Raw genomic sequence first — 23057 nt, forward strand, 5'->3', positions numbered from 1 at the left:
GGGCCCAAGAGAGGAACCTCTGCTAGTGGCCTCCCAGCCAAGCCAGAGGAACTCATCAGGACATGTGGGCCCTACGCTGACCACCTTCCTCACAGTCTGCGGTGAGGTCCCTTCCCTCAGACCCTCCCCAGGAGAAAGCTGAGGCAAAGCTACTAATCTGGAGGCAAACAGGGCTGCCTAGTACTCCTTGCTCAACAATGTCAGACCTGTGCTACCACTGGGCCTGGGCCCCAGGGAAGGACCCTGAAGGTGACAGCCAAGTGTGAGCGACTGCAGACTCCAACCAGGCATTCCCACTGGGAAGCGGAGGACAGCTTTTCCTTCCCTCCCCAGGGCAGGCTTAGGTCCCGCAGGCTCAGGGGAAGGGCCGCCTATGCCCAGAACTGCCTGTTCCCTTGAAGTCCTACCCCTCTGTCACCTTATAGAGAGTCAGTACCACGAATCCCGCCGTGAGCCTTTTGGCTTTCTTTGGTAGTGGTGGTGGTATTAGATGGGAGAGTCCCTTCCGAAGGTTTCTGTGAACCCGATGGGAGGAACGCAGCCTAGACTCAGGGCAATCAGAGGAAGCTGTTTTAACCTCTGGAAGAGGGAAGGAAGAACGTGAAGGCTTTGCAGGAGGGGGCCAGGACGAACTGTGGTGGGTACAAAAGGAAGGTGCTGGTGGGGCCAGGGCCCCTCCTAGCTAGGGGGCAGCTGCACCTCCCACCTGTGCTGCCCCTGCAGAATGTGTCGGAGGATCCCCAGACCCGACCATCTGTCCCCTCTCCACAGGCCCCTCCTCCTCCAGCCCCCATGTCTCGGCCAGGAGAGCCCCTCACCCTGAATCACACAGGATCATACTGCAAAAAACTGAGGAACCGGTCAAGGACTTCATGGCAGGCGATTCCAACCAGACTCTGCTCTCTGAGCTGGCTACAGGAGTGACCCAAGAGACCCAGAGGCATTTCTATCCTTTCTCCTCGCCTTGACACATCACCCAAGAAAGTAAAAAGGGGAGTATTCATTTTGGAAACAATTTCTTAACATGTTCAGTTTAAACCATAAATAAGTCCGAGTAGGTAACCATAAATCATCTGTACTTGCCTGCCGGTGGTCACAGGCCCTGCTGGGTACACCAGGCCAGGAACTGACCTCCTCCAGGCAGGGCTCACAGGCCACAGGAGGCTGGGCCCGCCTTTGAGGACCCTCACCTGGAGTGCACTCTGCTACCTGAGGTCATCTCCAAGGTCCTATCAGAGCAGCTCCGAAGCTCCATCTTTCACTCCCAAAGGTGAGCAACTGAAGGACAGGGTCCTTCCTGCATTTGTGGCTCCATCTACCACAGCAGTGAGAGGAGGAAACAGGAGAAAAGGAAAACTCTGGTAAGTGAAGTTGCCACCAGATGGATGAGGACGGAGGATGGAGGATGGAGGGAGGAGGATGAAGCAGGGGAGGCAGCTGCTTGCCTCAGCCTGCGCTTCACACGCATGTCGCAGGGACTGCACCTACTGGTCTTGGGATCAGGTTTCTCTATAGGCCAGCTCTTGGATCTCAGTGGTGCCCACAACCCTGCCCTCCACCTCCCCACACCCCTGAGAAAACCCCAGCCTCTTCCAGCCCAGGCTGCCAGACCAGGTCTGGACTAGAGGAGGGACCCGCCCCTCTCTCCATGGACCTGGAGGCCAGGAAGGAGAGGGTTAACTAGCTCCTAAGAGAAGGGCAAGTCCACAGGGCAAAGGCTCTCTCCAAACCTGAGGGCCCTCGCCTTCCGGGTCCCCTCTTCTCCTGGCTGAAGGCACTGTTTCAGTCAGCTTTTTACCACTGTGACGAAAGGACCCAGCCAGAATAAATGCAGAGGAGGAACAGTTGATCTGGGGCTCACGGTTTCAGAGGTCTCAATCCACAGACAGCAGGCTCCATTCCTTGGGGCTCAAGGTGAGGCAGAACCTCACGGGGAAGAGTGTGGCAGAGGGAGGTGGCTCACATGGCGATCAGGAGGGAGAGAGACTCCACTCACCAGATACAAATATACACCCAATGCCCACCTCCTCCAGCCACACCCCACCTACCTTCAGTTACCACTCCATTAATCCCAGCAAGTGATAATTCACTAGTTGGACAAAGGCTCTCATAACCCAATCATTTCTTCCCTGAGTCTTGCACTGTCTCACACATGGCTTTGGGGGACACCTTACATCCAAACCATAACAGATGCCCATCCAAAAGGAGAACTAGTTGCACTGATAATGTACTGAAAGCCACGGTACACTTTATTTCACAGAATACAAAGTTACATTTCTACTACAGAGTCGTATCAAGCCAGGGTTCAATATGCCCAGTACTCTGTGCTTTTTGGGACGCAGATCCCAAGTTCCTCAGGAGTCTGGGTCAAGAATAGTGAGCACTCAATAACTGTTAATACACACCCACTTTTGGCTAAACAGATAAAAAAGTGTTTCATTCAAAAACTAATAATTGAGTACCTGCTGTGTGCCAGGCACACAAATCCTGATCATTATGTTCAAGAAATTCATAGTCTAATGAGGGAACTGGATCATTAGACAATAATTACAGTCAAGTGTAGTGGGTGCTAGAGGTTTGTGTAAGAGGTTATAGCAAAATACACTTATATATGTCTCAAGGACAATGTCCACTATATCACTGGACATCTTCTCATTAGAAACTATGGGTGGGGGTAGATTTGCAAGTGGCTTGATACCAAGGGGAAAATCTGCTTTCCCTTAAACACCTGATATGTTTTCAATTTCAAACGCTTTGACATTTAAAACTGGTCCTTTCCTAGGAACCAGAGTGAAAACTGCAGCCAAGTTCTCTAAGGCTAGTTCAGTTTGACTCAAAGTCAGCAGCTCTTCCTTATTAGCAGGGAGGCTGGGAAGCTGCAGGATAAAGGAGCTCACCCCACCCACAGGAACTAGGCCCCTCGTGTCTCACTTTTTTGTGGAGTCTGAACACCCTGGTCTGTTTAGTGAATTCCCTTGTATCACCTGAACGTACGAGTGAGCTGTTGAATTCCCCTTTGAAATGAGACAGGCAATAAATAAATAGGTAAGATACAGAACAGGTTCCCTGAGTATGCAGCCAGCCAAGCAATGGGAGATTCAAGTGGCCATAAGGAAAATGGCAGGGAGCAGGTATAAATACAGGGAAAACAATCAGAACAGATACTGGTCCAGGGAGGTGATTTACAGGTGGATTCACTCCTCTCCTGTTGTGAAACTTGCTTGGTGAAGGACTCTGGGAGTAGGCGTGCCTCCTGAACAATGCGTGTCGCACGCACGCCTGGAGCTGTTACTGTTTATCCCTTGCAAAGCCTGGGTGCTGTGAAGGCCTCCAGGACCCCCGCACTGGGCCGTGACTGACGCCTGGGATGACACCCCTCCAGGGTCCTCGAGCTGAGGACACCCACTCCTCAAAGGAGAGCTGTTCCATGCGGCTCTGCAACTGGAGAAACCAGACTCAACCGCACAGGTGGGAAGTACCCAGGGGCCGACCGCCGAGCCATGTGGGGAGGGGCAGAAGGGGGCGACCAGGAAGGGTGTGCCAGGCGCGGGCTCTGCCCTGCTTTCACTTTCTGTCGAAGCACCTGGCTTCTGAGAAGGAACCGGGAAGAGTGGGGTGTGTGCAATCCAGTGTATACCACTTTGGAAAGAGGTCGCGTTCCTCCTGAAGAAAGCAGGCAGACTGAAGAGAAAACCAGGACACTGGGCCAGGGCGGGGCTGGGACTTCCTCTTCTGCCTGCTGCAGCCAAGCAGAGTCACGGAGGGCGAGTTCCTACCTGTGAGGCGGGGCCAGAATGAGCAGTCGAACGACGTCACCAGTGGTTGAGTAGGAGTCCACCGGGTTTTCTGGGACAAATCAGTTTGAAGTGCTGTCATCCAATGGGAATGAATCTTTTGGTAGAAAAATCTGCTTGGTAAAACTTACTGAGTAAAACCTGTCCCACCCCAGCTCTCCATTGCTGCGTGACTTGAGCATTCCATTAGCTCTGTGAGTCTTGATTTCCTCACCTCAGTAGTGGCAGTAGTTCTGCATGCAGTGAGCACCTTTTGTGTGCACTAACTGTGAGAGGACAGTTCCCAGCTTCAGGGAAGTACCGATATCACTTATGCTGACAGTCTCCACTCAGCTTCCTTTCGACAATCGAGGCCATCCTTCCCATGGATGCTCAGAGCACTCTTCCCTTGAAGTCACGTGGAGTAGGAAAGGACAAAGCAACACTCACTGTCTATACTGCCTGCTTCCCTTACTCGCTGACAGCCAGGACAGAAAGAAGTGAGTCTGTGTTCTGAGAGCCAGAGATACCTCCAGGGCTGGCCTGTCCACATCAACTGAACTGAATGGGCTCCCCAACCAATTTGATCCAAAGAGACAGGCAGGTGTTTCCTTAGCAGCTGAAGGGCTGGGCCGACCTCCGTGAGAAAGCCGTCACTCAGAGTATCACAGACCTCAAGGAGACAGACGGTCTCAAGGCACCAGGCCTCAGAGAGCATCAAGCTAACCTAGTGTCTTCCACCAGCCGTGGGGAGAGGAAGAAGAAATGAGGTAGCTGTGGAAGGGGAGGGTATGCATGTGAAAGATGAAGCTAACCATGAAAATTTAATTTGTTAAAATAATGACTAGAGAATGACAGATAATGTACAAATTGTCTACATGCATTTATTGAATACATAATAAACATGTGTATGAATGTATACATAACTATATATGTGCACCATGATAAGAGTTAATTCCAGCTGCTGGGAAGATCATTGTTTGCCTCCCTGCCAGCAGGAACCCTGGGGCACAGAGGTAAATTCCAACCTCTCTCAGGCAGACACAGACCATGTAGCTTAAGCTGCCCAGGTGAGCAAATGTCACAGAACGCCTATCCAGCTCCGGGTAAATTCCAGCCGTCCCGGGAAATGCCAAGTGGTCTCAGGTCACAAGTTTGGCAAATAGCACTGGGTGGAGCGGGGGTGGGGACAAAAGGGAATGAGAGGGAAAGGCAGAGGCAAGTGAACGGGTCACAGTGTTTAGGGAACAGCAGGAAGGCCAGAGGGCACAGCACATTCCCAGCGTCTGGGGTGGACCGGGAGTCCTTGGATTCAAGGAGAGACGCCGCTGCATGCACCACCCAGGCTGACGCTGTCTTGGTTCAGAGTGAGTGACCTTTACAGCCACACTCCTGGCACAGGGTCTGTGTGACCGTCAGCTGGCATGTTACAGCAACTGCGACTGGGACTCAGGCCCCTTATTGGGCCGTAAGCTGGAGAAAAAAAGCCCTGCTGTCTTTCATAATGCTTCGTACATAGAAGTTTCACAATACACGCCAGAGATTAGAGCAATACACTTTTGTGCGTGTGTGTGTGTGTGTGTGTGTGTGTGTGTGTGTTGCTGGGGATTAAATCCAGGGCCCTGTGCATACAAGGCAAGCACTCTACCAACTGAGCTATATCCCCAGTCCCTGCAATAGATTCTTCATGCCCTCCAGAAAACATAAAACAAAAGCACTCTGGAATAAAAAATTAACCCAACCAGGACAGAGATTTTTCTTTTTTCTTTTTTTTAATGTGGTCCTGAGGATGAAGCCCCAGTCTCACCTGGCAGGCAAGGGAGCCTCTCTAGTGAGCTACAGTCTGGCCCCAGGCATTCATCTTTGACTTTCCACTACTCTACCACCTGTGGAGGATAAGAGTTTTCCCTGTCATCTCCAGAACAGGGGAAGTTCATAAATAGCTGGTGAAACCTACTTAAAAAAACAATTAAGCTAGCTTGGCTTAGTGGCACACACCTGTAATTCCAGCATGTGGGGAGGGTGAGACAGGAGGATCGCAAGTTCAAAGCCAGCCTCAGCAATCGAGGCATTAGGAAACTCAGTGAGACCCTGTCTCTAAAACAAAGCACAAAATAGGCCTGGGGAGGTAGCTTAGTGATCAAGAGCCCCTGAGTTCAATCCCTGGTAGCTCCCCCCCAGAAAAACCCCATAAAAATAATCAAGCTTCTGTGTCTTCTATTTAAGAAGGCGACATTCTGAAAGTGATAACACAGGTGAGAAGGGTCATTCTGCTGGACCTTGACAAGCCAGCTAACCTCCACACGTGTGGCCAGACAGAAGCCACTGCAGAGGCTTCTCTCCTTAGCACAGGGAAGTTCCCAAGATGCCCCAGCCCAGAACTGCTGGGGAGAGAGGAGCCCACTGGGCATTCTGCAGGGGGTGGGAGACCCATGGGGGGGGGTGGGTAGAGAGTGGCTTCAGGCCCTTACTATCACCAGGGTCTCTGCTACCATGTTGCCCTTACACTTCAGCTACAGCATCTTCCAAAACCAGACATAGCAGGAGAGCTCTCAACCTCCTTATCTAATACCCTCCTCCCTCTCTCCAGAGATCGGCGGATGAGAAGCACCTGTGAGATTAATGATGGGCCTGATTCTTCCACTGGCACATCAGAGACCCGGCTGCTGCAAGGTTATAGAGGGAACCAGTTCATAGATTTTTCAAGTATTGAGGAAGCCCAACCATCCTGCCTGTGGCTCCCACATTTATCTGGTCAAAGTTTCAGAGGGTCTCCTGGAGGGCCTGGTGGTTGTCCTTCGAGGATATAATGGAGCAATACTGGAAAGGCACAAGAGTCCATGTAAAATAATAACCACACATCAAGAGCATCTTTTCTTGCTTAAGTTTCTAAGAAGAAATGAAGTAATATGGCTTAGGCGGCAGCCCACAACAGCCCCCTTCCTGCGGGCTCAGAAGGCAGGCAGGGGAGGGGAGCAACACGGGCCAAGCTACCAACATCAGTTCTCTATTTTCTGAAGACTGGAGAAAATCAGGCCACTTGAGGCCCCTTTAGGCATTCCTCTAAAACAAGGCAAGCCACCAAATAAGAAACGAGGTATGTTGGAAGGCCCGAACCTTCGAGTGTTCAAGAAATCAGACCAAGCTTAACAAAAACAAATGTCAAAGCTGTTTAAAGTACATCAAGGTTCTTGGGTTAAAAATCTCCCTAGGGCAAGATGACGCGCTCCCTGCAAGAGCCCACAGAGCGAAGAAGGGAGGGTTTCCGCGGTAACTTCGGATTATACGATTTAACCCATTTCAATACCATAAACCAGCAACTGGAATATGTACTGAAAGGCGCTGACACGACACAGGGTCAACCAAGGAAGAAGCTGCAAATTAACGTGCGTGTAAGTGAGCACACACTCGCCCACGTGCGCACACTCAGCTTCTGAATGTCACCTCCGTAAGTAAAACCACGGCCATGCAGCCTGCGCCCTTCCCGCGGAAATGGAGGCTCTGGGCCGGGGCAGGACCCCTGCAGGGCGCGGGCGTGGGTCTGGGACGCAGGCCTCGCTGGGGGCTGGTGCGCACGGCCACCGCCAGTGTCCGCGGGTGAGCTCCGGCTGGGCTCGCGGGGCGCGGCCCTCTCCCACTGCGCAGAAGAGCGCGGCGGCGAAGGCGGTGGCGCGCGCGCTGCGCCCGACCCGGCGAGGCCATGCGAGGCCAAGCCAGGCGCCGAGCTGCGGGAGGAGACGCGCCCGGCCCGGGCCTGGGCCTCGGGGCGCGCGGGAGAGCGGCCCGCTGCCGGCGCGGGAGCCAGCGGGCGGGCGCGGGCCTCGCGGCCTCCCTGGGTCGCCGCGCCGGGTGTGCGGGTCTCCGTAGGACCCGCGCCTCGGCCCGGCCCGCCCAGCTCGGCTCTCCGCCCGAAAAGAGCGGCGCGTCTCAGACCCGGGCACGCGGCTCGTGCGGCCCCTCCGCGGCGTCGGCCCAGAAGTTTGATTTGGTGGTGCATGCCCTCCGACGCCCCGAGACCACCACGCGGGTCCTCTTGTCCACCGGGGCCGAGCAAACGCGCGCTCTCATCTCTCCGGTTTTTGTGCTGGTTGGGTTTTTCTTTCACGGGTTTCCCGGCTTCCTTCCCCCCAGCTGGCCTCAGAGCGAGGCTGGTTTAATTTATTCCTCACACTATGTAGTTACTTCTCGGCCTTTACCCCGGGTGCAGCGCGCAGCATCAACCACCGCACCCTGCCAGCGGTCCCCTCCAAGGGGTGAGGGATCACAGGCGCCCTGGTAAGGAGGCGCACAAAGGAAAGCTGTGCGCGAGCTGCCCGTTCTTTGTTTTTAAATGTTTGTTAATGTACGCAGGGTGCGCGCCCCAGAGCCTCTGCATGCAAATGTGCAGGGAGGATTAAGGTCTGCAGCCTCAGATCCAGGAGGCCTTTCAGAAGGATGCAGGCTGCGCTCAACCCGTCTCAGAGAGGCTTTCTTTGTCAGGCACAAGAGATAAATGCAAAGTTTTAATTCTATTAACAATGGTAATTATAAGGATTCTGTTAGAGCGACCACACTTGAGGTCTCCAATCACCTAAAGCCCTCCCAAGGAAGGGCTGGCTGCTCTCCCTCCACCCAACCAGCACAGGCCGCTGGGTAAATGTATTCCTTTGACCTACTGGCAGATTCAGTCATCTCAAAGCAAGACAAATAGGTAAGTTTTTCTCTCACTCACTGGCCACACTTTCTTAGAGATGCAAGCACTTGATAAATATCCTCACTGGAAGTCTTCAGAAGCCTCCCCGAAACGTAGGGGGGAAACAAATATCAGTGTTACAGCTGAGGCCAGTGGTGGCCCAGTTACACCATAATTCCAGGGTGAAAACCAAACCAAGCTACTCTCCTGCCCTCCACCATGTGAACTCAAAGAGGATTCTGCTCCCTGAAAGAGACTGAAAAGCACTTTCCAACAGCTTCAAAGGCTTCGTGCGGATGCACTACTAGCATCCAGACACCATCAACAAGGAGGTGAACCTGGGACTGGTCTCAACTGGCCTTACAGTGGGATCCTGAGTGCTTCAACCGTAAGCATTTCTCAAATTCCACTAGTTTTTCTCTCCCCTTTGCCTTCTCCAAACGGCTTGATTGATGGAAGTTCGACCACCACCACAGCCAGTTTTATGTGACTGTCCACAAAAGAAGCCAGGATTCTTAGGCTCAGTTAGAACTGCCATAACATAAAAAGGACTTTCCTTTCATAAAAAATCACCCTTCTTCCCTCCTAGGAACCGAATCTCAGCAGGGATCATGTTGGGGCTCATGCCCCATGGAAAGGGGGATCAGATTAGTGGCTTTCTGGGGTCACCCATTCTGTAGACAAGAGAGCCCGAAACCAAGAGGTTAAATGGTAATCTCAGAATAATATGCCAAGAGGGACTCTGTCAGCCCTGGGCCTTGGGACTCCTGGTGTGGGACCTGGCAAACTTTTGTCACACCATGGATTCTTCTGTATTTTGTTCCTGAATTTTGGCTAAAAAAACACAGTGGCTGTTTTGGCTCACACACCTTATTTTAGGGTGCCTTCCAGATTTCATTTCACTGGTATAGAAACAAAGCATAAGATGAGGCAGTATGGAAAGAAAGAAAGAAAGAAAGAAAGAAAGAAAGAAAGAAAGAAAGAAAGAAAGAAAGAAAGAAAAGAGAAGGCATGCCGGGAGCCAGTCCATCCCAGCACCCGCCGTGACCCTGGGGGTGCAGAGGCGCCAGGGTGCGTGTACCCCAGAGCGTGCTGCCCACCAGGAGCCACCCTCTCATGCTGCAGATCTGCCAGATCAGGCGTGAGCAGGGAGCAACCACGCGTCTCCGTGGAATGCAAAGCCATGCCAAAAAAGGCATGGAGCGAAGACAGAGGTCACGACAACCACGCCACGGCGGGGCTGTGGGGTGGCAGCCGCTGCCACGTGGGGCTGCCGAGCAGCTGAAACACCACCTCAGTGAGGGTCCATGGATTCAGAGCCTTCGCACAGAACAGAACCAAAGCACCTCGGTAATGATGCTCACGATGACTGCATGTTAAAACACATTAGGTCTATTTACGTCAAGCTAAATGCATAATTAAAATTAATTCTGTTTCTTTCCATTTTTTTAAATAATAGGGGCTACCAGGAAATTTAAATCACTGAAGTCAAAGTTACTTGAGGGTTCAGTGAAGTCCCGTGGACTGTTCCCAGAACGCAGGCTGGAGGGGAGGGGGACTCAGGACGCCTCTGCTGAGCTTTGTCCGACTCTCACTCTTCTCTCATACAGACAAGTATTTCTCATAGAAGCAGGGTGAGCAAGCACTCCAGTGAGCCACAAAACTCCAGAGCAGGGCTGGTAAAACTTCCAACCCAAAGAGACAGGGCTAAAGTGCCAAGAGCAGTGGCCGACCATCTGAGACGGGGCTTGGGAACAACAGCAGTTCCCATTAGGTGAGCACATGGTTGAACCCTGTGCTCTGCATCAGGGTCCTGTTGGGCCCACCAAGCACCCTACACAGCAGGAACCATCTTACTGTCCAGCCGAGGCTAAGGACTGTTAAGTCCAACAACGTTGCAGGACGAGCTGAGATCCGACAGGGTGCATGGACTCAGGGCCTGGCTCTCTCACACTAGATTGCTACTCAGAATTCTCCCTTCTTTTCTCCAAGTGTCTTCCTCTCCAGGAACCTGACACCTGACATTCCAGCTTAGAGATTCATTCCTTTGACTTACTTTTCACCTCTTTACAATGCAAATTGTTCTGAAAGAAGCTTCACATAAATCCTGACCATGCATAATTCAAATCAAAAAATGTTTTCATAATATTTTCCCCTTTCAGTAAGTATTGACCAAAGGACACACAAAAAAACACAATATAATCCTACTGTATAAGAAAAGAGATGTCCTTGATTGGAGAAAGTGGGGAAAGGGAATGAATGGGGAGCAGGGAAGACTGACAACCTGAACTGAGAACACACCTCTCACCCACAGTTCAGGTTAGTGTGCAGAGGGCTTTTTAAAAAGCATTGGTTGTACCTCAATAAAGCTGTAGAGGAAGGAAAAAAAGGAGAAGGAGGAGATGAAGAGGAGGAAAAGAAGAAGAAGGCAGCATGCACTGCAGACAATCTGGGAAAGTGGGGGGTTCTCAAAACCCAAACATAGTGTCAGCAGTGACCCAGCAACTCCACTCCTACATCCAGACAAAATATGTCCACACACAAAAATCTGTATGCAAACGTGCACAGCGTCATTCCCAAGAGCCCCGAGGTAGAGATGGCTTGTGCACCCTCAGCTGGTGAACAGAGGAATCAGTGAGGTGCACCCGCACAGTGGCATATTATCTGGCTATGAAAAAGGCATGAGGTGCAGCCACGCGTGGATAGACCCGAACACAGGCTAAGCAGAAGGGTCAGAGTGCACTTGAGGTGCGGTGGTCCAACATGAAAGGTTCAGAATAGGCAGAATCCACAGACAGAATGCTGAAGGTTCTGCTGAGGAGCTAGCAAAGGAGAAATGGTGACTGACTGGCAATGATGTGGGGTGAGTGGGGGTTAAAATGTCCTGACATTAGATCGTGGTGCTGAGCACACCACTTTGTGAATATTCCAAAAGCTACTGAATCGTTCTTTTTTTTTTTTTTTTTTTTTTTTTTTTAATGGATGAATTTCATGGGGTAAAAAACAAACCTCAAGAAACCTGTGAAAACACAGAATAAGCCTGTTATGTGTCACGGCTCTCCTTATGACAGTACTTTCTTAAGTAAGGAACGTCTCAGGAAGACAAGAAAAGGTCAAGTTGCTCTAGATTCACTTTATGCTACTTCTCCTGCCCAGAGCCCCAGCAGGTCAGATGCAGGCCCTCTGTGACTTCAGAGAGAAAGTATTCGTAACTGTGACCACAGGGCTTCTCCAGCTGCCAGGGCTCAGGCAGCGCCGTCACTAATGCATGTGATTCTAGCTGTGGAGGTGGTTCCTGTCCCGTCTGTAGGTAATTAAAAAATCTTTGTCTCTCCAGTTCCCTGCTCTCTTTCCCCCTCTCCTTCCACCCTAGTCCCAGCCTTCTGGCCAGATACAGCTAATTTTCACTTTAAGAGAATGGCAAGAGAAACAAAAGGAAGCAAATCTTAAATTCAGCAATTTTTGTCTCTTTTCGGCATGGAATCAGAGTCTTGGAATTGGCTCAGTCTTTAGGGACCATCTGGTGTAAGCCTCTTTTTCATGTAAGAAAACAAGGACAGAAATAATAAAAGCCAACAGCCACGGACTGTGCCAGGCACTGTAATTTACATACATGACCTCATTTAGTCCTCCAACAACCCTTTGAGATGCTATCACTATGATCTCTATTTCATAGATAAGGAAAAGGAGGCACAGAGAGGCTTAGTAATATAAATAACAACACAGAAATGAGAAGTCACAGATCTAGGACACAAACCCAAGGAGTCTGTTTTACAGGCCAAATTCCTAACACCACTATGGCAGTTTCTCCTCATATAAGTAATCTGCCTGTGGTCTCAGAACTACATAGCAGTAAGTCCAGGTGAGCCTGAAGTGAGCCACCACCCCAAGGCCCATTCAATGACAGAAGTTCCAGAGGACTTAGGTGCAGCTATAGCACAAACTCAAAAGGACAGACTTCCCACCTGCTGTGGTCTTGATTTCATGCATAACTGAGGGACTGAAACCCTTCTAGTGGGCGAGGTGGCCTTGTTCTGTCATCACAGGACACAGGTCCCATAATCTTATGACAATCTATACCTGTATTTTCTTTTTTCTTCTGGGAATCACCCTGCCAACTTCTGAGAAGTGACATCCCTGAGAGGCAGATGGGGCAGAGCTGTGGACAGAACCCCACTATTTAGTTGTGGACGGCTAGATCATGTCTCTTTGTCCAGGAAGAGTTAATGCAAGAACAAACTGTGAAATGGGGTAGAATATGAGTTTTGAGGTAATGTATTCTATGAAACACAGCATCTTTTATTTATATAGCCCGGGGAGCTCCAAGGGCTTTGCAAATGACTCGTTTGCCCTCCGTCCATCCTGCCCATCAGTGACTCTGTTCCCTGGCTCTCGCATGCGTTGGGGTGAGGAGCAGACCTGGAGCCAGGGTGGTGCAGTCCTCCAGCCCAGGTCAACCGGCACACACGGTGGAGCTTCTCCAGGTCATAGCAAAATGACGGCCTGGACCTCGCCTTCCGCTTCTGCCTCACGGGGCTTTCACGGAGCTTTTTTTTTTTTTTTTTTTTTTTTTTTAAAGAAAATCAATAAACATATATCGACATCTACTTCACTAAGTTCAAACATAGCAGTTTCCATCTAAAAGATGCTTGAAATCAAAAATATGGATAAGCTTTCCTAAGGTATGCAAGCAAACTATGTTTCACAATAAGCCAGGTTTATGCTTTAAAAATAAAATTAAAATGCCTTCCTATTTATGGGTGTTCAATACCTAGGTTTCGATTTGTCTATTTGGAGGTATTTTTGCAATTTTGCCAAAAATGTGAAAAAGTTCATGATGCCAATAGAACAGGCAGTGGCTGCAGAGGCGGCAGCCCGCCCCGCCCGCCAGGCCCGCTCCCCTCCCAGCCCCAGCCAGAGCTTCCTCGCACTGCCCCTCACAAGCCACACCCAGGCTCCAGGAGAATCTCCTGGCAGCTCTGACCAAGCCCTCCCCACACCCTTCTCCCCACCTCTCAGAAGCCAGCGTTTTTTCTAAGCCCACTTGTAAAACATGGAGTCCAGGAAGACGCCTGGAGAAGGGCCTTCTGGTCCAGAGCTCACCCTGGGTCCTGGCCTGCGATTCCCAGAGATGCCTCTAAGTCTAGAGCCACACAGAAGATTTTCTCCGCCACCACCTGCCACCTAAAGACAGGGCGCCCTGCTAAACCCGACCTGCAGCTTCCCTTCAGTTGTCCCTTCTCTCTTCTTAGTCCCCACTTCCAAAAATGGAACAATGATAATAAATAAAAGAATAAAAAAGAAAAAGAAGAAAGAAAGAAGGACCAAATTTTTATATTCTCTTATTAGAAAAATAAAAATTGCATTTACCTGCTACAGATGAGCTTCTAAAAAGTTACTCCTGCCTCAAGTCCGAAAGAATCTGATCTGGGCTGTTCTAAACTCCCTGAAGTTATTTCAGTCTGTTCTGCTCATGGACTAAAGCCATCAGAATTACTCCCTGCAATATACAGCTTGAAGGGCCCCTCTCCCCCAATCTCTCTCTCTCTCTCTCTCTCTCTCTCTCTCTCTCTCTCTCACACACACACACACACACAGACACACACACACACGGACGCGAGCACATACACACATTATTCTTCAATGCTTTTAAGAGGAGAGGAGAGGAGAGGAGAAGAGAGGAGAGGAGTAGAAGTCCCATAATGTAATTGCTATATTAAAAAGAAGAGTCAGGCAAGAATAATAAGGGAGGTGTCAAAAAGAAATACAGTAGTAGACTTAAAAACACCCCACGGTTCCGTGATGGGGATGTTAATTGAACACAGCAAAAGGAAAGAGAGAACAAAGGGTGTTGAGGAAGCAAAAAACAATTTTTTAACCTCCTCCAATTCTACAACTTAACTTCAGTATAGATTATGCACTGAGGACAATTGGCTGGAAAATACCACATATAGCTATTATATTCTAAAATTAAAAACTATTCACAATAATTGCAACTATTCATTGCTATCTGTAAATATTCTTCTTAGTAAATGACATCTATTTTTTTTCTTTTTGTAATTTTTAAACCTGCATGATTTTGACACAGAAATAAAAATTTAAGAATAAAGAAATGTTTAAAAACATATTCTGGGTTTTTTTCCCTTTCTCCCTCTCTCTCCCTCTCTCTCTCTCTCTCTCTCTCTCTCTCTCTCTCTCTCTCTCTCTCTAAGAACTTCAACACGCTGGCTTTTCCTCCCTCCTCGTGCATCCCACCACCCAGTTGCCACCACATACACCTGTGCAAAACTGAGCTCTCCTAATGTCAGAAAACAAGGAAGGGTTCTTAAAAACAAAAGAAAATGTGATATTAAAAGGTTCAAAACTGCACACTGAGTCTCCATGTTCCCAGAATGAGCACGCAGATAAAAGCCCCTTGAAATATTCACCACTGAGGGTCTTGACAGGGTTTTCTTGCTGCTGCCTGAAATGTGCCACCCAAGCTTTCTTCTGGCATTCTTTTATCTTGGCTTTTATTTTTAAAAAGAAAAAAAAGGATCAAAATAAAAACTTACTCACACTCCGAAGCAAGAAGACACATGGATTCCTCTTTTTCAAGTATCCCCACAGTAATTTCTGACTTAAACACCCATCAATCAACTGTAATTCAGACCGTGCTGCCTACCTTAGGTATTTCACGCATGTGTTTCTGAAAGTTCCAAAAGGTTGGCGAGACATTCTAGCTCATTTTCCTGGTTATTTCTGAGTCCCAACGAAAGTCAGACCCAGAAACCAAAAGGCCAAGCGGCAAGTGGATGCACCCTCCAGGTTCCCCGCTGGAGCTCTGCAGGAGAGCCAGATGTGTGAACTTCAGGTTAGGGGACAACAAGCGCCCCAGTCCATTACACCAGGTGACCTGGGTGGACGCGCAGAGCACTCCTACCACCAAGGGGCTGGAAAGCCAGGGCAGGGAAGGCGCCAGGCAGTGACGAAGGCAGAAGCTGAAGGCAGGAGCTGGTGGCTGGACCTGCTCCCCATCGCTCTAGCTCAGCATGGAGAGGCCAGAGGGGGAGCGCTCACAGCCTTACAGACCATCACCGGTGCAGCAGCAGGAGGGTCTGCGGCCTCTGAGCAGCCAAGTGACTGCTAGAGATCAAAGAGCTCTTCCCAGCACCCGCAGCTGGCTGCCGCCTACCTTCAACAGGACCCTCTCATCCCGCCACCCTCACGTTGAAGACCAGGAGGGAGGGAAATCTTTCTTTTTTAACTTTCACCCACGGGTGTCCTCTCAGTTGCAAACTGTGTGTAACGCCTGAGTGTGTGTGTGTGTTTCTTAATGGAAGGCACAACAATCCTTAAACTTTCAACTTACATTATTTTATAAGCTATTTTTTAAAATACATTATTCTAGACAAAACACACAGTACTTTAACTTGGATATCTTCTTGAATCTCCAAACATGAAGTGTTGACATAAAATTTTAAAAACCAAAATATGTATCTCAACCATAAATTCCATCTTTAAAATGTTATTTAGGCTACTACGTGTGCTTTGTACCTCTAGGCCTCAGCCATATCAACGAGGTGCCAACTCCTTGGCCCCCACCCCAACAGGATCTTGACTCACATCCACCCATCTGATCTACTGCCTCAGTAGGTTTCAATTAGGAGAGTAGAAGTCAACACTCTGGCTATAATGTACATTTAAGTGCCCTGACAGGTTTCCTCTCCATAAAAACCTGAAAAAAGTATCTTCAAAAATAAACTCTCAGTCTGGACTATTACATATTCCTTTCTATTTGAGAATGTATTTGATGAACCAAGATCAGCAGAAAATCATACTTAATTAGAAGAAAATTTTAACAAACCCAGTATTAAAAGTAAGTAAGCATTAGTGATCAAAGAAAAAGGAAGAAAAAAGAAGAGAAAAAATATATATATATACATATACACACTGAAATTTCCTAATTTTGGGTTAAGAGAAAAAAAATCTAAAAATGGTTACAGACTGAGAAAAGCCCTGTGATATTTGTATGCACAATCCATAAGTCTCCTTGGAGGTATCTCACAGCCAAAAATGCAATTAGCAGTTTGCAGTAAGGTCCCTCTTTGGCGCAAGGACCTGGAGGACAAGCAGGTCTGAGCAGAACTTCCCAGGTGCTTTGTCTGGTGTGCCACGCAAGCCATAAATAACACCCAGCAAAGAGCTGCTCGCTAATTTCATGTACATTTGAAACCCAAGTAATCATGAATCCGATCAACAGTCACATCTTGAAACTATTTAGTTTTTAAAGGAGAAACGCAGAAAGCTCCCAAAAAGAAAGCCACAGTGGCGCCGGCCCTCCCCCCTCCTGTGTGGCTATCAATGTATATCAGCTGGGCATGCAATCATATTTATTGTCACTTTCATTCATGTCATGCCCTTGCTTATATGGTTGAGATATGAATTATTGACTGTTTCACTCCTTGTTGTAAGAAATAAATAAATAAGGAGGACGTCAGGTACTTTGCGCTGCTTTAAAGCAAGCAGGAGTCAGCGTCCAGCAAGAGTTCGGGCTTTATGTGACCGGCGTCTCTCCTCCCTGGGCCCTGGTTTCAGACTGCCTTCCAAACTCTTTCTTCTTACAAGGGAGAGATTTAGCCACTTTGGAAAATTAAGGATTAAAGTAAACAAACAAGAGGAGATTGCTAAATGTCCTTCCCAGGGCACCTGCTATGTAAGAACACCTCTGATTGATGACTGCTATTTTTTAATTGTTGCTTTAAAATTTAAATGCCCTCCTGGGGTGTGTTATAAGTGTGTTAGTCCATGATATGAGGCCTAGGAAGTAGAACAGCAACAGCCAGTGGTCTCCAGGCAGGGCTCTCTACCTTTCTCCTGCTAGGAAATCACAGGCCAAACACTGAGAGGTGATGTTGGGAGATGCTTCCCACAAAGGTATCTGACAACACTCTCTTGACAGCCTCTAGCCTGACACTTCATGTAATTATGAGCAAAAGAGAAAAAAAAGAAAGAAAGAAAGAAAGAAACTTTAAACCGTTCCACCCCGGCCCAACTCCACAAAATAAATTGGGGTTTAATTACGGGCCAAAGTACATTCTTTCGGGAAATGGACACTTTCCTATTTTTCCTTAAAGACACACCATTCTCCAAATTTCCCTTCAGAACCTGTGTTTTAGTCCCAATTTCCAAAAGGGTGGGAGGGAGTTAAGAAATATAAACCTGTACTACTTGAAAACAACTGTCAAAGAAACTTGATTCCTTTTTTTACAGAAAGCAGGACTAGGACTTGCTATGAGGCTATGTGGTCAATCTTGACTATACTTTCATTCTGAAATTTTAATATTTTAAATAAGACGTTCATGAGTGCAGGTTAAGTGATTCAATTGGCTGAAGAAAATGCCAAAATGTTGGATTCTCATTCCTACCTGTTTTCTCTTTGATTTCACACAACACATTAAACAAGGCAGGCTTCATTCTGTGGCAGTTTAAAGCATGTTTTCTGTAAGAAAAAACAACAACATGATAGCTTAGGTGGACTCTCAAGACCAAACTGCTGAGAACGCACAGGGGAATCTGAGCATTTAGCCAAAATTATATACCAAGTACAACTCTGCGGCACGCTTCACTTGTTTTTATGACGTAATATACGAAGTCCCGCCACAGAAAAAGAAATAATGCTAATTAGCAGTGGGAGAATAGGGGTTTAACTACAGAACAGAACTAACCTAAATTATGCCCATTTAGGGAATTTTTAAAAGTAGTTTAATCAAAGTGGAATTTTGAAACCAATAATCCTATACAGGACAGCGAATGCAGCAAAGCCAAATGCACAGGGTAACACTTTTGCAAAATCCATGCAACGACCTCAGCCTAGAAGCTGTCTGCTTCTCCGTCTGCATGTGTGCGTTCAAATTTAATTCATCCATGTGTTCGAATTCATTCCGCAGATGCCCCTGTATTCTCATAAACACAAGATGCCTGAAAGGTCTTCTGAGCAGACCTGTCAATTTACAAAATTTCAGTCCCCAAGTTAAAGAGTATGGAAATGCACTGCCCGGGGGCAAACATGCCCATATGGGGTAAATTCATTTCTCTGTGCTCACATTATGCCTCTTGTGCATACACCGCTTATTTGCAGGTGTTGAAATTCAATTATTTACAATTAGGACCTTCCACCCATTGGGGAAAAAATAAATGCGATTTTGCCTTTTAGATTAGAGATTGACCTGGTTCTTGTGTTTGAGTGTTTGTATTCAGAATGCACTTGAGGAAGAAAACAATACCTTCCCTCTACTTTATCATGGAATCACTTAGCAGAATGATAATGCTTTGGAAACAAAATACTGATCGTATCAGCTCTCAGTCAAGGGAATTCTGTTTACTAATTAAAATTATGTGTAAAGATAACTGGAAACCCCTAGCATTTAACACACATGCAATTCTTTTTTAATTCCTTTGAAAGTTAAAAAAAAAAAAAATCCCACACACAAACACAACCTGGAGAAGAGCAGGTTTCAAGCATACTGTATACACCGTACAGCAGAGGAGTAGTAAACTCACAATACATTGCATCTAAAACAGTAATGTTTACTTTGGAATCAACAAATGTACACTAGAAAGGAAAAGAAGGACACTGCATCTGCCAAGTGGAGTTACATTGTTCAACCAAACAGAAAGCTTGGTCCTGATTAAGTCAGGTCTCGTGTGGGGTGAAAGAGATGGGAAAGACTAATGTATTTCGATCTTCCTGAGTCTTTAAAAATAGTTTTCACTAATTGTATTCTTGTGCATAGGCCCAGCTGCAAACAAAAAAATTCCACAGTTATATGGAAATAGTGCATTTCCACCACACACATATGGGATTATAGAGGGAGACCTGAAGATTTCCCTGTCCCCAAATTGTATCTGGTCTCTCAGCTTTTAGGCCAATGAAGCGGGAACCTGCTGAGAGCTGTTTGTCCTCAGTTTCACAAAAAAAGAGGGACTGAATCTCGGAAAAGTAGTGAGTGTCTGCTCGGACTGGCCTTCCACTTCACCAACTTGTTAGTAAACCAGTTTACTGCTATGTCTGAGTGTATTTTTCTGGAACAGTGTAATGGAGAAATCTGTTCCAATTCAAAAGAGAATTGCCAGTGCAAAATATTCCACTTGCCATACCTATTAGCTTTTCTTTAGATGATAAAATTCAAAAAGAGCACCAAAATTTTTAAAAAGCCTTTCTTCTATTAAAAAATAGAATAGTCTGAGTCTTTAACACTCCCAAGTTTCCAAGCACCCGTGAACCTTAGTCCTCTTGAGTTTACATGTCGCATGTGCGTGCAGCTATAACACTGTGTAATTCATAACATTCAGGTTCTTATCTGCTTCCTCTCATTTTCTCAACTCAAAATCCTGTTTCCCTTAAAAAAAATTACATATCATGTTTTCTCCAGATAACTGAGTCACTTGAGTTATAGTAATTTTGTATATATGTTTAAAAGATTTTCAAAGCACACGCACAAAAAAATACTGTGGAGATTTAACAAAGCTGGGTAACTGCATAGGCATATGTGGTCATTAGATTTTTAAAAATTCTTTGGAGTTCAGCCTTGAGCAAGATGTTAGTGGGCTGCTACTTTATTTGTGTCTTATTTTGGAAGAGAATTTTTTGTAAATACTTGAGAAGAGAACGGTATGCCTGGTGGTAGGTTAAGTTTGGAGGGTACAGTTTCTTTATTATTTTTCTCTGATGAAGATCTTCATGTCCTATGGTACTGGAATACCCCAAAATTCAAACTGCTTTCATTTCTCTTTAGCTGCATCCTATGTAGCCCTGCGAGAAGCAGGGGTGAAGGAGCAAGCTTGATTTCTGTCCCTCCACCCTTTTTTAAAGGATCCTACATAACTGTGTCATGGAAGGTTAGTAAACCTACTCAAATTAGAAGACAATGAAGTTAAACTAAAAATTCAAGTCTCGTAAAACTAGCAAATATGCCTAAAAGCAAAACTATCTTTTTTCTTTCTTTCCATTAGCTTCTCTAAAAACAGAATTAAGTGAATGTAAAATATTTTCTGTATAGCTGACAATTATTGACAAAGAAATACCCTGCTTTTTCTTGTCTGCTTGTTTTGGATTGGGCAGGGGTGAGAAGGAAGAAAAGATAAAAATTAATTTTGGAGGGGTAAGTCAAGAAAGAAAACCGAACTCACTGAATTTGCTAGGGAGTCAGCTAAATTAGCAAATAAAGTGTTCTCGGGACATTTTATTCTGTAATGTTCGGCAGTCCCTCAACACGAAGGCGAGGACTGCTGCTCAGAACTTGACAATTCTGCTCTCTTACACTTTTTTAAAGCAGTAAAAAGTGCCGAGGCCGCTTTTGGATCAGTTGGCAGCACCCGGCCAGCCTGTTTGTGTGGATATGTGCGAATGCCTCTGTACACACACGCAGTGTGCAAGCCACATCACGGCACGGCGACCACACTTTCGATAACAACGCTTCTTCAAATTCTGCTCCTCCGCCATGTAGTCGCTTGTCAAAATGGGGAAAGAAATAACATTTTAAAAGAAAGCGCTGTGGTGATTCGGTTCCCATTGTTTCCCCCTGCGAGAGGGAGAAAAACAAAAAACCCCAAGAAAGGAAAAGAAAAGCCTCCATCTCACCTGGCCTGCGCCTCGTCCAAACTCTGGTCCGTGATGGTCATGATCTGCTGTAAGATGTCTCCGATGTCCTGCTTCCTCCCGCCCTCCCCCTCGGTCCCGCCGGCCCCGTCCTGCAAGTGCTGGGACAGGCCCGGGTGTCCGGCCATCCCGACCCCAGCGTGGGAATGCATCAGCCGGGGCTGCTCGTCCATCTCCGAAGGCTAGGCAGCCCCCGGCTCTCCTCTGCTGCTCCTCGGCTCGGCTCCGGGGAAGCACCGAGGCTTTTTATCCTTCAAGCTGCCTTCAAATCCTTTTCAGGATAAACAGGGACGGGGAAAAAGAAGACCAAAAGAAAAAAAAAAAAAATCCCTTTGCCTCTTTAGAGGATGGTGGGAGGATGGGGAGCGGGGAGGGGGAGGGGGCGTGAGGGGGTTGTGGGGTGAGGGTGGGGACAAGGGCTGATGGGGAAGGGTGTTGACTCCAAAAAGCAAGAAAAATAAACCACCTTCCCACTTGGCGAAAAGAAATCAGAGCTGGCTTTTGGTTTTCAGTCCGATCTCCTTTGCAAGGCAGAAATGGGCTCCCGGCGCTTAAATCTGTGGCTTAATCCTTTTGCAAATATGCATTGATCGGGAGAAAGGAGAGGAAGGCAGGGGGATTGCAATGCAAACTTTCCCCCCACCCCCCGCTGCCCCCCACCCCCACTCCGGGCCAGAGTGATCTCAAAGGGGGTGGGCTGTTGCAAAAGCCAGATCTCCCCCAGCCGCCGCGGCAGGCAAAGCACAGGCTCTCTCCTCCTCCGTGTCTCTGCAAACTCCAGCGGCCCCGTCAGCCTCCTGCTTTTGTTTAGCTCAGGCTCAGGACTCCAGAAACATATACAGAAAGCCACAGCCTGCTAGGAGGCGGCGGCGAAGGAGGAGGAGGACGGGAAGGAGGAGAGGGGAGGGGGCCGCGGGGGGCGGGGCGGGGCGGGCCCTGGAGCCCCGCCCCGAGCCCTGATTGGTCGCCCTGGAAGCGAGGGCCCCGCCCCGCGCCCCGCCGCACCTCCCCCGCCACCGCCTCCGCTCCTCCTCGCCCGGCGCGCTGTCAATCAGAGTTCAGAGGTGGGCCGGGAGGAGGCGAGCGCCGGCCTCCGGCCCTTAAAGGTGCCCGCTTACAGCAGCTGGACTCTGGGCTTCCTCTTCTCTCGCCGGCCTCTCTTGGGTTGCGTCTTTGAGGAAAACGTGGCTCCTCTTAAACGCAAACCTATAAAATTAACAGGAAAGAACACAGACGGTGTGGATCCCTCCGCCTCACCCTGGTTTTCTTTTGCTGCAGCACTGCATTTAAAACTTGATTCTTTTAAATCCTCAGGGAAACAGTTGAGAGCAAGTTTGTCAGCACAAAGTAGTTATGAAACACAGCCAAGCAGTTAATATGATTAATAACGATCTCTAATAAATGGAAGAAGTAATAGTAGACTAAAAAAAAACAACTCCATTGTAACAAAGTTAGAATGCACACCAAACTGTCAATTTTGTGGCACAAAAACTGAATTATGGACTATGAAACCAAATAAATTTGAAGAAAAGAGATGAATAAATAAGTTCACCAAATGAAACTAACTCAACATTTCTCTTGCCCCTAGGGGAAATTAGTTATTTGGCTTAAATACTTAATAAAGAAATGCATTATCACAGTCTGGTTCTAGTTTTTAATATAGTCTAATAAGCATTATTAACTGGGAGAAGAAATGAACTGACATTTATTGAATGCCTACTATGCACAAAGTAATTTACATGAGTTATTTTATTTAATTCCCAAGGCATCTCTCTGAGTTATGGATTTTTATTTGCATTTTACAGAAAGAAAACAGAAAGGTTGAATAACTTGTTCCAAGTCCACAGTTGTCCAGTGTCAAGGCTGTAATTCAAAGCCGGGTGCCACTCCCTGCAAAGACATCTTGTTCCACTGTCAATCTGCCTCAAAGCTAACAGAAAAGTGCAACTGAGGGAAAAATGTTTTGTATGTA

General features: G+C 47.6%; 1 protein-coding gene across 2 annotated transcripts in view; it reads right to left on the reverse strand.

Annotated features, from left to right (window-relative positions):
* The window catches only part of Pbx1 (PBX homeobox 1), a 236971-nt gene extending 215023 nt beyond the window's left edge, over positions 1 to 21948 (reverse strand). Inside the window, exons 1-3 of one of the 2 annotated variants that reach the window (XM_047519784.1) lie at positions 21552 to 21948; positions 21068 to 21356; positions 17853 to 17926 (exon numbers count right to left, since the gene is read on the reverse strand). In XM_047519784.1, the coding sequence (XP_047375740.1) occupies positions 17853 to 17926; positions 21068 to 21258 (265 nt within the window). In that variant the 5' untranslated portion in view covers positions 21259 to 21356; positions 21552 to 21948. Of the gene's footprint in view, positions 1 to 17852; positions 17927 to 21067 lie in introns of both variants that reach the window. The other variant, XM_047519787.1, reaches the window with a different exon arrangement.
* Between the last annotated feature and the right edge of the window lie 1109 nt (positions 21949 to 23057).

Source organism: Sciurus carolinensis, chromosome 12 (assembly GCF_902686445.1).
Source record: "Sciurus carolinensis chromosome 12, mSciCar1.2, whole genome shotgun sequence".
Classification (NCBI taxonomy): domain Eukaryota; kingdom Metazoa; phylum Chordata; class Mammalia; order Rodentia; family Sciuridae; genus Sciurus; species Sciurus carolinensis.